At 39.0% G+C, this 15,778-nt stretch overlaps 1 protein-coding gene across 2 annotated transcripts in view; it reads left to right on the top strand.

Moving 5' to 3' along the window:
• Positions 1 to 15,778, top strand: part of NSUN7 (NOP2/Sun RNA methyltransferase family member 7) — a 49,381-nt gene that overhangs the window by 26,559 nt on the left and 7,044 nt on the right. For both annotated transcript variants that reach the window (XM_053577914.1, XM_053577913.1), the window contains 3 exons: positions 3,856 to 3,957; positions 6,925 to 7,042; positions 15,400 to 15,523. In XM_053577914.1, the coding sequence (XP_053433889.1) occupies positions 3,856 to 3,957; positions 6,925 to 7,042; positions 15,400 to 15,523 (344 nt within the window). The remainder of the gene's footprint in view (positions 1 to 3,855; positions 3,958 to 6,924; positions 7,043 to 15,399; positions 15,524 to 15,778) is intronic.

Here is a 15,778-nt window from a genome sequence, read left to right as displayed (position 1 = left end):
GTCTGCATGACTCTGCACGTCTCTAACCATGATCCTAACTCATAATTAGGTTATTTCAAACTTACAACTTTTTTGTCCTCCAGTGTATATGTTTTACTGTACAAATACCTCATATTAAATATTAATTCTAGGTAACTTATTGACTTCTTTAATAAATTTTAAAATTATTATTTAACATCAACATTGAGCATTCATATGTAAGGCACTGAGCTAAGCGCTTGGGTGATTTCATTAAAAGTTCATGAGAACTCAGTGAAGTAGATTATCTCCATTTTATGAATAAGGACTCTGTGGCTTGTGAAAGTTAATGAAGCCTCCTAGAATCACTGGACTAGTGTCGGAGCCTAGTTTCACACACAACCAGTATGACTCTGATCAGGGCTAGCACTTTTAATTACTCTCTGAAACCAATTCTTACTCTTATTCCTTGTATTGAAAAGCATAGATAAAGTTAACTAGAATATTTGAAGTGACACTTTACCAATATTCACTCCATCATAGCCAAAAGGCCAAGATGTGATTCTACTGATATTCAGAATATGGTAAATATTTTTCTATTTCTAGCAAGCACAGAACAAGGAGGAAAAGAAACTGAGGAGAAGGAACTAATGTTTATTGAACACAATGTCTTAGACAATATTCTAGGTGGTATTCACACTTTGTCATTTAGTATTCATGATAACTTTTTGAGGATAGCCTTGATATTCCTTTTTTTTTGGAGACAGAGTCTCACTACATGGCCCTCAGTATAGTGCTGTGGCATCACAGCTCACAGCAACCTCAAACTCTTGGACTTAAGCGATTCTCTTGCCTTAGCCTCCTGAGTAGCTGGGACTACAGGTGCCTGCCACAACACCTGGCTATTTTTTTTTTTTTTTTTTTTTTGCAGTTTTTGGCCAGGGCCGTGTTTGAACCTACCACCTCTGGTATATGGGGCCTGTGCCCTACTCCTTTGAGCCCCAGGTGCTGCCCTCTGGCTATTTTTTTGTTAATGCAGTTTTCATTGTTGTTTAGCTGGCCTGGGCTAGGTTTGAACCCGCCAGCCTTGGTCATGTGGCTGGTGCCATAACCACTGTGCTATGGGTGTTGAGTCTGTTATCTCCCTTGAATGAATAAAAACCAAGACTCAGAAAAATTAATCAAGTTGCTTATGGCCGTGTAGCTAGTAGGCAGGAAAGCTGGGGTTCACATTGAAGTCAGCACATGGGCTTACACTGTACCATGTGCAATACTGATTTGCTATAAAAATTTCTTTTCACAGAGAGTTTAGGAGAAGAATAGCCAATTCAGATTAAATGGTAGGCTGAGAAAGTATCTCTATGAACTTGGGGAAATAAAAAACAAATAGTAGACACTGAAGGCAAAGGGTGAAGAAATAGCAGCCACAATAAACCTAGCTGTCAGGAGAATGGGAGCTTACAGCTATGGGAGGGGCTCTGTCTTATCCTGGGCCATTTTGATATGGAAACCCAGAAAAAAATAAGGCATAGATGAAGATAAAATACAGAAGAGGGGAGAAAAACGCAAAGCAAAAGAGAAATGGCAAAAGGAGACAAAACATTTCTTAGGTGTTGGTAATGTTCTGGAAGCCTTGAGGAAGTGGCGACAGGATAAGCTAAGAAGTGGTCATGTCCTGAAATCAGGGGCACTTTTGAAGGAAGCCGAGGAGCTCAAAGCCAGAGCAAATAAGGAGTTTCTAACTTAGTGCTGATGATAGCAATACTAGCCATAAACTTAGCGGGGGTGAATCCAAAAGATTATTATTATTATTATTATTATTATTTTAGAGACAGAATCTCACTTTGTCACCCTCGGTAGAGTGCTGTGGTGTCACAGCTCACAGCAACCTCCAGCTCTTGGGCTTAGGCGATTCTCTTGCCTCAGCCTCCTGAGTAGCTGGGACTACAGGCACCCGCCACAACGCCCAGCTATTTTTTTGTTGCAGTTTGGCCGGGGCTGGGTTCTAACCTGCCACCCTCGGTATGTGGGGCCGGTGCCCTCCTCACTGAACCACAAGTGCCGCCCCCAAAAGATTATTTTTAATTAGACTTAGATTCCAGGTAGAACAGACTTAGATTCCAGGTAGAATAGAATAATAATGAATTAGTTTTGAAAAAATTTTAACATTAATAAATATTAGAGGCTTGGCACCCATAGCACGGTGGTTACTGCACTGGCCACATACACCCAGGCTGGCAGATTCGAACCTGGCCCAGGCCAGCTAAACAACAAAGACAACTGCAACAACAACAACAAAAATAGCTGGGCGTTGTGGTGGGCACCTGTAGTCCAAGCTACTCAGGAGGCTGAGGCAAGAGAATCGCTTAAGCCCAGGAGTTTGAGGTTGCTGTGAGCTGTGACTCTACAGCACTCTACAGAGGGCACTCACAACATAGTGAGACTCTGTCTGAAAAAAAAAAAAGAAAATTACAGGGCGGTGCCTGTGGCTCAAAGGAGTAGGGCGCTGGCTCCATATGCCGGAAGTGGCGGGTTCAAACCCAGCCCCAGCCAAAAACTACAAAAGAAAAGAAAATTAGAACCACTGAGAAATGTGTGAAGTTGGTCCTTCCTAACAACATGGAATTATGTTAAAGTAGAAATATAGAATGCTATGGATGATACAGTTTGAGTGTAATAATTTGTAAATAGTCTTTTTAAAAATAATGAACAGTTTTAGAACAGAGATAGAAAAATATAAAGTGTAAAACTAAATTGGGAAGAAATAGAATTTAATTAACTTTTATTGACATTACTTTAATGAGGAATAACCAGATACCTGGTATGAATAATTGGCTATCATGCTCCAAAGGGGTTTTAGAGAGACAACATAAAACAAGAGTTTAGAAGTCAGATTTCCAAGTTAGAATCCTGGCTGTATACATAGTAGCATATAACCTTAGATAAATTGTTTAATGTTTGTTTAAGCAGTTTTCTCACTGTTAAAAGAGATAATAATGCTTCAAGGGGTTGTTAAGTAAAATGATCTGTATGAAATAGCATTCAATATATTTTAGTTAATATTAAGAAATATGTTTAAATTATTTTTCAAAACCTAAAACGTTTAAGACATTGTTTCTTAAACTATTATGAAGACATAAATTTGCTTTTGTGGTTTTTTCCTTCCAAGATTTCTGTAAGTTAAGTTAAAGTTTTAAACTATATCATCGTGTGTTCTTTCCTACCCAGATCTCAATAGCCCATCAGTTTGTACTTTGGAAAATCTTATTGTCTCTCTTCTGTTATTAGTCTCCAGACTGACTGCATTCTGTCTTCTGTACCTAAATGATTTGATGACTATTTGGATGACTGTTTCATAGGAACTTGAGAAAAACAATATTAAATATATTCCTTATTCCTTTTGAAAAACAACATTAAAACTAAACAAAATTGGCCAGGTGTGGTGGCTCATGCCTGTAATCCTAGCACTCTTGGAGTCTGAGACAGGCAGATTGCTTGAGCTCAGGAGCTTGAGACCAGCCTGAGCAAGAGTGAGACTCCATCTCTACTAAAAATAGAAAAAAACTAGCCAGGCGTTGTGGTGGGTGCCTGTGGTCCTAGCTACTTGGGAGGCTGAGGCATGAAGATTGCTTGAGCCCAAGAGGTTGAGTTTGTTGTGAGCTATGTTGACACCATGGCATTCAATCCCAGGGAAATTCTGTATCCAAAAAAAAAAAAAATCCTAAACAAAATTTTGCCTTTATTGTTTTAATTTTTAAATCAACATTTTAATATTACTATTTTCCACGAAAACTTTCATTAGTAGGTAAAACAATTGAAAAATGTGTGATAATAGCAATATATGGAGAGTACTTAATAGTGATATATTTTAAAGTCTTTATTTACTTTGAAATTTAGATACAGATTTACTTAAAGATCTATCTCAAGGAGGCACGTCAGAAGATAAGCTTCATATTCTTGCTCAACAGCAGTATGAACAGCTAACGCATGCAATGAAATGTAAGTTTGTCATTAGGATGGTCATAGTAAAATACCATGTAAATGTTATAAGCATTAGTCTTTCATTTATCCATTGTAAACAAGCAATTAAGTGTGAACTAGAAGCAAATTTTCAGAACATTCAGTCTTAGTGCCCTCAAATAACAAAATATTTATTTTCACCATATTAATCTAAATCTTCTGAAAATATATGTTTTTAAACAGGTTAGAAAGCATAATTTAATAACTTTTTAATACTGAATCAGTGAAATAATTATGTGTATTCATAATTATACAGTTTAATCTTTCCTGTTTCTACTCTTTGACCTCTTACTTGATGTAATTTTTCTGTTGTCATTGTTCCTATGCCTAACAATTCTTCCACCGTCTAAATTAATTAATTAGATTTCAGTAGAGATGAGGTCTTGCTGTGTCACTCCTGGCCCTGAGTGATGCTCCTGCCTTTGCTTCTCATGGTGCTGGGATTAGACGTGTGGACCACTGCACCCGCCAGCAGTCCAAGGTTTATTCAAACTCTCAATGCTAAACGGAGAACAGAGAGATTCAAGTACAGATAAAGCTTAGATCTCTTGATTTGAAGTCTGAGTAATAAGGCTGTGTGAGTAATTTATATCATTGCTCCATTCACTCCATTTAGATTTTGGGTGCCACTGCCCTTCCACATGTGGGCATAGAAATGTAAATGTCTCTGAGATATTAATCCACTTTTACTAATTCAGCCTATGTTTATCAAGTGCCTACTCTGGGTCAGGCATTCAGCTGGATATAAGGCTTAGGAATGTGAGTCTGTCCTGATTTCCAAAGGCTCAAAGAATTAAGTGTATAGAACGGACAATTCAGTACCTAAAGATATAACATATATGAGGTAGAAATAAGGCAAAATGGTACAAAGGAGGTATGCCCTTTTAGTCGATAGGGTAAGAAATATTCATTTGAACATGATAGTATGTATACGATTTATGAAATAAGTTGGTTGGAAGATCAGGATGTTAGTAAATAATACATTTTTTACTTGATGCATTTTTATTAAATTTCAACCGAATATTTAAAACTTAAAAGGCTTCAGAAAGAATCATGAAAAGCAAAGAGATTTTAATGACATATACTCTTTCATGATGCCAAATAAACGTAAACTTTGGCAACTCTTGAGATTTTGACAGTTTACATTAATGGAAGTTATACTATAAATTGAAACAAAGTTGTCTTTGATTTTCTCATAAAATAGGTCTATCTTAGGTAGTTAAGTGCCCAACCAAATTTTGATAGAAATGGCTAAAGGCTCTGTTTGATTCCATTTGAAATCAACCATGTAAAAGGTAACTATGCTCGATTCTCTTATTAGTTGTGGAAATAATTTCTAAAATATTTGAACGTTTATTGATCACGTGTTACGTGCCAGGTGCCCTGCTGTTCGTTTTATATGTATTATTTAATCCTGATCATGTCTTTTCCCTTAGCTTCCATGCCTTCTTTGGCCACAGTGACAGGGGGAGCCCAGGCTCTTCTAATTCCCTTATCTTCTAAACCTGACGGCCTTGCCATCATGGGAAACATGTCTCACTGTGTCCTTTACGCCTATGAATGACAATTAACTCCAGAAGCCCCCGGCCCCAGCTCACTCCCCAACTCGTCTGCTCTGCTTCCCACATATGTAACTCTTTTCCTTTACCCTTGTATGTCCACATCTCTCTCTCTGCACTCTGGAATTTATAGTCCTTCATCAACAAAAATCCCATTTTAACTTTTTTGAATGTTCTCCCGTTTCCCTCTGTAACTTGGCAGTTCCGCTGAGCACAAATGCTTTTCTGAATCTCTCCTCTCATTCTTTTTTTGAGCCTGTTACTGTCACTCTTTCACGGCTGCCACTAAACTGAAATGGTCTTGTGAGGATCACGGGGGACCCCATGCTGCTGTGTCACTTCGTAGTCCTCATCTCACATGACCTCTCGGTGGCAGCTGACATGCTCCATCACCTCCTCTTCTTTCCCACTCCCTGGCCGCCCCTCCTTCGCCTCTGCTGGTTCCTGTCTGTCTCAATATGCTCCTGACGGTGCGAGTGTGCCACAGTTGCTGCCTCCCGACTGTCACTTAGTAACAGGAATTTAACTCCTGCTCTTCCTCCTGCCATACCTGTGCCTCCCACGGGGCTGCCATTTCAGTTAGTGACAGTTTTAGCCTTCCACTTGCTCAGGCTAAAAGCCTTACATCACCCACGACTTTGCTTTCTTACCTACAGCCAGTCTGTCCGCAAATGAGGTAGGTTCTACATTCCACATAACAGCCAGAATCCCGCTACCTCCACCCGCTACCCCTGTGGTTTCGTTTTGTTTTTCTCCATAGCATTTATCACTTGAGGATACTATATAGTTTTCCTATTTATTGTCTTTCTCTCCTGCTAGAAATTAAGCTCCACTGGGGTGGGAACTTTTGTCTGTGTTGTTGGCTATATCCCAGAGTGCCTGGCGCATGGTAGGTGCTCACTAAGTATGACTCAATGAGTGATTTGCAGGTAGTAGTATCACCTCACTTGACAGATGAAAATGGGAGAGGTTTAAGTAATTTGCCCAGGTTCGTACAGTAGTAAGTGACAGAATTGGGATCCACATCTAAGTCTGTGTCTGGAGTCCTTTCCGCTAAGTAGGCAATGTGGCTTGTGGAAGAATGGCTGGAAGTATCAAGCTCATGCTAATCTGCAGCATTGTTTTCTTTGTGTTTGTAACTAAGTTGGTCACATTGATTGAATTTCCAGTTTCCCTAAAATCCAGTTCAATTGACCTTACTTATGACCATAGACTACATTACTAATACAGCTTTTGCTTTTAAAGGGAAAAGCTCATTCAAGCATCTGTGGAAATCATTCCCCTCACAGCCAGGTAGTGTTAGTATCAAATAGATGGTTGAAAACATAGCAGATTTGTAGGATTGTTGATAGGATCATTATATTCATTGAATCTTCTTTAAATATAGTTGCTAAAGCTCAAGCAGTTGTTTACTGCACGTGTTCAGTTTATCCAGAAGAAAATGAAACTGTTGTTAAGAAAGCACTGGAATTTCAAGACCGTGGGAATAAAATACAACCTTATAGGTAAGAAAAGAAGGGACTCTTCCAAACAACTCCCAACTATCAAGTATTTTTGAGAGTGAAAAATATGATTTTCTTTTTTTTTTTAGAGACAGAGTCTCACTTTGTCACCCTTGGTAGAGTGCTGTGGCGTCACAGCTCACAGCAATCTCCAGCTCTTGGGTTTCGGTGATTCCCTTGCCTTAGCCTCCCAAGTAGCTGGGATTACAGGTGCCTGCCACAACACCTGGCTATTTTTTTGTTGCAGTTTGGGCAGGGCTGGGTTCGAACCCACCACCCTTGGTAAATGAGGCCGGCACCCTACTCACTGAGCCACAGGCGCTGCCCTGATTTTCTAAGTTGTATAAAGACAGTCTGCTTTTTATTATACTTTAATGTGATCAAATAGCCTAACTTCCTACAACTTTAAAATAGATTCTGTAGAGCCTGTTACAACAGCTTGGCCTGAGCATTTTCTTACATGTTAAAATAGTCTTTTTTTTTTATTGTTAGCTAAAGGTATTTTGGCTTTGACTTGATTGGTTTCTGGATAAACTGGGTCCAAATTTTACACCCCCATTTTAGATACATGTATACCTTCGTAGAAGAAAAATAAGTATATAAAATATTCCTAGAAAGCAGATAGAAAATTGGATGTTTATTTTCTGAAAACTTGTACATTTCTTAAGCCATTTTAGTCTTTGGTACCCCTCAGGACTGAGGTAAACATTACCCAGATATCTACAGTCGCTTCTGAGTAAAATGCTGCAATAAATTAGTGCAGTGATTTCCACCTGGGGTGTTGTGGCACACTGGCGTGCTCTGAGAGGATCTTAGGGGTGCTGTGAACAATTCGAAAGACCATTAATTAAATTAATTTTGAAAGAAGTTAAAAGCACAGTAATATTCTTTCATTTATTCTTTCTTTTTGATCAATCTAATTTAAGTGTGAAGTTTAACTGTAGTTTCCAGTGTGCCCTGAGATAAAGAAGGTTGAGAAGCACTGATCTTGGGGTGCAGAAAGGGCACTAACACTCCCAGTCTGAATTGTGGACATCCAGAAAAGGAGAGATCTAAGAATGGATGGCACACGTTAGTTACTTAAGACTGTTGCAGTGAATAAGGCATTCTAAACCTCTGTTCCATTTTTTTACCTATTTCTCCAGCTGTGAACTTTCCCTCCGATTCGTAACGTGCAACGTGGGTGTAGTCTGCTCCCTCCTTTTGACATTTTCCCTTTCACAATTGTTTATCAAACCTTATTTCCTTTCTTGCTGACTCTCTTTTCTTATTTAGTAGCTCTTGTTGGTGGCTGGCAGCCAATCTCCTGTTCTGAGAGCTCTCCTAAATCACTGTCTATCCAGCACAGTGATTTGCAATTTTTTAATCTCACAGCATACTTGCACCCATAGCTAAACTTTTGGGGTACACTTAAATTGTGCTAATCAAGAAAAAAGAGTAAACAAAAAAATACTGTGCTTTGAACTTCTTTTGAAAATAATTTAGTTAATGATCTTGAAAAATTTTCATAGCACACCTAAAATCCTCACACGGCACACCTGTTGCAAATCACTGAAGCTGCTCAGGGCATTCTTGCAGGTGTATAACGAAGTTGGTGAATGTGGAATGCATAACTCTTGGTTTGTCAGGGATAAGATTTTAATAATATAACGTGGCAAAAATGTAGGACTAGTTTATCTCAGGTTAACTGTGATTAATGATTATTCTATAATATGGTATAGAAGACTTAAGTAATATATTTTAAAAGACATGCTATAAAGGCAGAATAATTCATTTTCTAGATTGGTCTGAGAGTTGAGCTCAAACTGGAGAATGTATAGTCAAGAGGTTTATAACTACTCATTGGGCTGCTGTCAAAAGAAATGATGCATTGCCTGGGAAAGTACTCTAGATGCCTCGAAGAGTCATTTCTTAATTCCCTGAAGTAGTCGAATTTAGGGTTTTAAGCAGTATTACATGTCATCCAGTCTAATCACCTACCAGTTGCTTTTATTTCCTTTCAATATCCCAGAAATATTTAGCTCATTTTGAACTTAAGCCTTCATGATACTTACCTTAGGCCTATGGAAATTTTTTTAGTCCTGGTCACCTATTGTAAAAACCTCACATATTACTAAGTACTAACTAAAAAAGAAAAAGGTTTCCTAAATCCCATCCTTTCATATATAACTGTTCTTAACAGTTTGATTTATAGTCTAGATTTCTTTATTTTTTATTTTTGTATTAGATTTCTTTTTTGAGACAGAGTCTCACTTTGTCACCCTTGGCAGAGTGCCGTGGTGTCACAGCTCACAGCAACCTCAAACTCTTGAGCTCAAGTGATTCTCTTGCCTTAGCCTCGCAAGTAGCTGGGACTACAGGCGCCTGCCACAATGCCTGGCTATTTTTAGAGATGAGGTCTGGCTGTGGCTCAGGCTGGTCTTGAACCCATGAGCTCAGGCAATCCACCCTCCTCCGCCTCCCATTTGCTAAGATTATAGGTGTGAGCCACTGCGCCTGGCCCTAGTCTTCTAGATTTTTCCAGCACCCAAGAATGTGCATATTTTAAGTTTTCATTTGTATTCTTAAATTATCCACCAAAATATTCACTCTTACAAATCTGTTTCCCCACAGCTTCACAAATGCTAAGTTTTACTAGAATTTTAAATAGTTGTCAGGGCAAGGTGTAAAAAGATGAGATCTCATTGTTTATTACTTTTTCATTTCTCTGTTAATCAGGTCAAGCATGCTTCCTGTTTGCTGCCTGGGCGCTGTAGTGTGGAGTAGTTAAAAGTGGGGATTCTGGAGAGTGGGCTTCAAACATTTTTGCTCAAATACTCCCAAGGAGTAGGGTGCCAGCCCCATATACTGGAGGTAGTGGGTTCAAACCCAGCCCTGGCCAAAAGAAAAAAACACAAACCCTGCAACAACAAAAAACCCCCAACTTTTTGAATAACTGTGTATCTTGTTTTTTATTTTAAAGCTAATGTCTAACATTTTCATAAGTTTAAATAGTTGAAAAATACATTATTTCTATACTATTATGATATATATATGTTTTAAATATACAGTCGAGCCTGCATAGTTGACCACATCTCCACATTGACCACCTCCTTAAGTTGACCTGCTTTCCACAGACTGGACACGCACCACATGTAGGTGTCAGTACAGCAGGCCTGCTTCCTTAGGTTGACCACCTCTGCATGTTGACCAGTTGTTGCAGTCCCTTGGGTGATCAACTTAGAGAGGCTCTACTCTATTTCTGTTAAATCTTTAGACCTGCAGATTTATCTTGTGTGATTGATGTGTGGAAAAATGCCAGATTTGCCACCTATTTTACCTAGTTTGTCAAAACCAGATTTACCTTGTCAGATAAAAATTTGACTTTATTCTTTAATTCAAATAGACATGTTCATATTCTCTTGTGAAAACGTCTAAATTTTAATCCTAGGATAGATATATAGAAATAAGGAAGGGAAAGGAGGGAAATGGAAGGAAGGAGAGAAGGAGAGGGAGCAGGGGAGGGAGGAAAGGAAGGAGGAGACACTGCTTTGCCGAGAATCTGGCGCCCTCTTGCAGGTTTCTTACCTAAACTCTGCTTGGCTCAGGGAGAAGAGAGCACATTCTTGAGTTGTCCCTTTGTTTAAAATCTCCACCTAGGAGATTTTAACATCTTGGGACAATGTACTGTAATAAGGTAGGTGATAGTTATACCATTTTTTTCCCTGTTAATTGGCGGGTTATTATGAATGGAGAGGAGGGTGAGGGGGCTGTAAAAATATTAATGGCATTACCTACTTATTAGATCCTTGTGGGGATTGAATATGTTAATTCATGAACAGTACCTGGCATATAACAAATTCACTAATTTTTAATTGTTATTGGTATCTATTTGTAAATTGCATGTTCATGTGCTTTCCTACCTTTTCAACTGCATTATTCTCTTTATATGTCTTATTGCATAGTAGGAATATTTACTACATTTCATATAAATTACAAAATTTTTAGATTATCTTTTTATTTTTTAATATTTTAAAATAAAAACTGTAATTAAAAATTTGCTTTTTTAAACATATATTTTTAAAATGTTATATTGATCCCAAGATTATGAATGCTTTTACCGTTGTTTTTTTTTGTTTTGTTTTGCTTTTGAGACAGTCTCTCTTGCTACAGTAGAGTGCCATGGCATCATAGCTCACAGAGACCTCAAGTTCTTGGGCTTAAGCCATCCTCTTGCCTCAGCCTCAGTCCCAAGTAGGTGGGACATAGGTGCCTGCCACAATGCGTGGCTATTTTTTAGATATGGAGTCTTGCACTTGTTCAGGCTGGTCTCGAACTTGTGAGTTCAGGGGAATCCACCTGCCTTGGCCTCCCAGAGTGCTGGAATTATAGGCATGAGCCACCATGCCCAGCCCTACCAGTTTTAGTTTATTTTTTAGAGACAGAGTTTCACTCTGTCACCCTGGGTAGAGTGTCATGGTATCACAGCTCACAGCAACCTCAAACTCCTCCTGGGTTTGAGCGATCCTCTTGCCTCAGCCTCCCAAGTAGTCCACCACAACACCGGGCTAATTTTTCTTATTTTTAGTAGAGATCAAGTTTCATTTCTTGCTCAGGCTGGTCTCCAACTCCTGAGCTTAAGTGATCTGCCTGTCTCAGCCTCCTAGAATGCTAGGATTACAGGCATGAGGCATCACACCCGGCCACACCAGTTTTCTTTTAGTATTTTTATAATTTCATCTCTTTTTGCATTTAAGTAGTTGATTTTCTATTTATTTTGGTAAAGGAGTAAAGTATGGATCAAACTTTATTTTTTCCCCAAATAATTTTTCCCTGCCCCTTCCTCTCACTGATTTTAAAATGCCATGTTTTTACTGTGCTATAATCCCATATATACTTCTGTGTGAGTCTGTAATTCTGTTCAATTGATACTTGGCTATTTCTATGAAAATATGACAGTGCTTTAACTACTATAGTTTTTTTTGTTTTTCGAGACAGAGTCTATGTTGCCCTCGGAAGAGTGCCGTAGCATCACAGCTCACAGCAACCTCAAACTCTTGGGCTTAAGGAATTTCTTGCCTCAGCCTCCCAAGTAGCTGGGACTACAGGGGCCTGCCACAATACCTGGCTATTTTTTTGTTGTTGTTGCGATTGTCACTGTTTAGCTGGGCTGGGCTGGGTTCAAACCCACCAGCCTGGGTGTATGTGGCCTGCGCTGTAACCACTGTGCTATAGGCACCAAGTCTAACTATTATAGTTTTAAATGGTTTTCTCAAATTTTATTTTTGTTAATTATAAACCCCCCACCCTTATCAGCATATCAAATAAAAATCCAAAAATGCATAATGAAAAGTTAATAATTTCCTTCATCTCTCCATCTCTAAATCCCCCAGTTTCCCCTTAAGGGGAAACAGCAGAGCCCTGGAGGGCCCTGATGAGCAGGTGTAGTAACCTTGCTTATCTTTATTACGTAAGGGTCTGCAGGAGCACTAGGGTTGCTGGGGCAGCAGCAGGCAGGAGCCTAGGAATTTTGATATTTTATGGCTGATACAGCCATACCAGTGTGTATGAGCTGAACGTTAGCATGCGAATGTGTGTGTTATGTTATGGATGGTTTATACACTATATGTAACTGTTCCTATTTTAGTAAGTGTTTTGAGATATAATTCACATACTATATAGTTCATTTTTATGAATATATTTAAAAAGTATCAGTTCAAGGCTTTTTAGATATATTCATGAAGTTGTGTAACCATCATCCTTGTAATTAATTTTTGCATATGGCACGAGTTAGGGTCCAACTTCCTCTTTTGCATGTGACAACCCAGTTGTCCCAGCAAAATTGAAAAACTATTCTTGGCTAGGCGTGGTGGCTCACGCCTGTAATCCCAGCACTCTGGGAAGCCAAGGTGGGTGGATAGCTTGAGCTCATGGGCTCAAGACCAGCCTGAGCTAAAAGTGAGAACCTGTCTCTACTAAAAATAGAAAAACTGAGGCAAGAGGATTGCTTGAGCCCAAGAGTTGGAGGTTGCTGTGAGCTGTAATGCCACAGCACTCTACCCAGGATGACAGCTTGACACTCTGTCTCAAAAAAAAAAAAAAAAAAAAAGAAAAAACTGTTCTTTTCTCTTTGAATGGTCTTGGCATCTTTGTTGAAAATCAATTAATCATAGATGTATGGGCTGATCTCCAGACTCCCATTCTGTTCCACTGATTTATGTCTGTACTTAAACCAGTACCACAATACCTTTTAAGGTTTTGAAAGCCACTGGTGGATGCGTAGTTTTATGAAGAGCTTTGCAGTATTTAATGTGATCAGATGTTATTCTCATCTGACATTTTAACATGGTAGTTTATTACATCCTTTTCTAGTAGTGGACAGTTTCTAAGCTTGGAGGCTAGGTTGTGTGGTACTCCTCACAGTAACTAGTAATTGCATATTTCTTGCTTCTCATGGATGATATGCTTGCCTGGTCTCATCCTGTTTTGCTGTCAGTGAGCCCCGTTCTGTAGCAGCATCTCCTACTACCCTGTTTCCCCGAAAATAAGACAGTGTCTTATTTTAAGGTGTGCTCCCAAAGATGTGCTAGGTCTTATTTTCAGGGGACGTCTTGTCTTTCCTGTAAGTAGGTCTTATTTTCGGGGAAACAGGGTATTGGACCTGGCCTACATGGGAAGCTGCCACTGCGCTTCTCACTGCTGTGCCCTCCCCAGTACGGTCCTTGTTGCGCTGATGAAGGGTCCACCCTCGGGCTCTCCTCTGGTGGGCTTTCCAGCCTTTGCGGTATATCCACAGCAAGCTCACGCCTGTCTTCTAACCCTTTATTCTGGTGTCAGCTGTCTGCAGCCTGGCATTTCTTCCTCACTTAGGGTGAGCCATGGTGTATTAATTTTCTGTTTCTGCCTAAGAAATTATCACAGACTTGGTGGCAAAAAGCTCCTATTAGCTCACAGTTCTGAAGATCAGATGTCTGGCTTCTTTGCTCAGTGTATCAGCCAGGCTGATTTTTTGTAGAGGCTCTGGGGAGTAGTCCACTTCCAAGCATGAGCTTACGGTCCTTGCTGTCAATCTAAGACTGCTCTGAGCTACTAGGGACAGCCTTCATTCCTTGCCATGAGGCTCCATCTTTTTTTTTTTTTTAGTCAGTCTCAAGCTGTTGCCCTGGGTAGAGTGCCGTAGCGTGACAGCTCACAGCAACCTCCAACTCTTGGGCTTAAGTGATTCTCTTGCCTCAGCCTCCCAAGTAGCTGGGATTATAGGTGCCTGCCACAACACCCAGCTAAGCTCCCTCCATCTCTAAGCCAGCAATACCACAGCATATCCATCTTAAATTCAATCTCTGATTTCTTCCATTCTCTATCTCTAGACCCAGATTTAAAAGGCTCATATGATTAGGTCAGGTCTACCCAGATAATATCCATATCCTAAGGTTAACTAATTTGGGAATTGAATTACACATCTGCCAAAATCCTGTATCCCATGTGTATCAGTTTCTTGGGCTGCTGAAACAAATTACCCCAAACTGGGTGGCTTATAACAAAAATTTAAGGAGGCCAGAATTACTTAATCAAGGGTTTGGCAGCCTAGGCTCCTTCTGGAGTCTGTGTGCCCTGCTCTCTCCTAGCTTCTGGTAGTTGCTGACAATCCTTGGTATTCTTGGGCTTATAATAGTATATAGAAAAATAATAAAAGATTTCCTGATATTTTAATTCATGTAGAATAGTTTATTGCTTTGACTTATAATTTATTCTAAAGCATGGAAACAATCATCATGAATGAATTACTAATGAGACATAATATAAAATTTAAAAACTAGAATTTTATTTTAAATCTATTAGTGATTAGAAAATTTTATATTTTTGACGCCAGATCTTCTTTCTTGAACACTACATATTTATACTCAAAAAGTGACTGGGAAGAATAATGTGGTTAAATGATAGGCTGTATTTTAATATTGTAACCAAATATTGCAAAAAGTAACCAAAACAGAAGTCATACCTGTTGTATTTTGATATGTGGAAGAATAGGAAATGTGGGATAACTTTGTGCTCAATATACATATGGATCTGTTTTGATAATGGAAGTCTTTTGTTAACATTAGTGACTTTGAGAAGATTTTAGTTTGTCAAAATTTGTTATTCTTGAAATTGTTGTTTAAAGATGGAGAACTTGGGGAATATAAAATTATGAGCTAATATGAAACGGAGCTTTTAAATTACTAGTATTTTTGGAAAGAATGCATCAGCAGTTTTTTCTTATTTGGAATTTCTATTTAAATGATTAGTAAAGCATAACAGAAGAAAATTTAGCTGAACTTTCTTTCCCCCTCTTGGCAGAGCAGCCAGGCTAACTCCTAAATGTTTGTTCGTACCTCCTGCAGGCTTAGTCCTCCTGTTCTTCCACTGTGCTCTTTAAAGGACATACATTTGTCTACCGATAAATTTTTCAGAATGGAGCCGTCAGAAATTACCAACGGTTGTTTTCTTTCAGTTTTAACAAGGGAGGTAAGAAAAGAAAAAAACTCAATCTGTGTTATACTTTGGAATTAAGAAACAACAAAGCCTCGTACAAGGACCCTGAGAACTCTGTGAACATTTTGTAAAGATGAACTTGTATTTTATAAATAGCTAACGGGCAGGAAAAAGAATTATTGCCATATGGCAGATAGTATCTATTCTCCATACTTCTCCTGAGTATTCATTCCTCTTTTGCCTGCCCCGGATCCCCACCTCTGCAAGCACCCTGCAGCATTTAGTGCG

The sequence above is a fragment of the Nycticebus coucang genome, chromosome 23, assembly GCF_027406575.1.
Source record: "Nycticebus coucang isolate mNycCou1 chromosome 23, mNycCou1.pri, whole genome shotgun sequence".
NCBI lineage: Eukaryota > Metazoa > Chordata > Mammalia > Primates > Lorisidae > Nycticebus > Nycticebus coucang.
The sequence above is the reverse complement of the archived record's forward strand: the minus strand, read 5'-3'. Positions and strand labels throughout refer to the sequence as shown.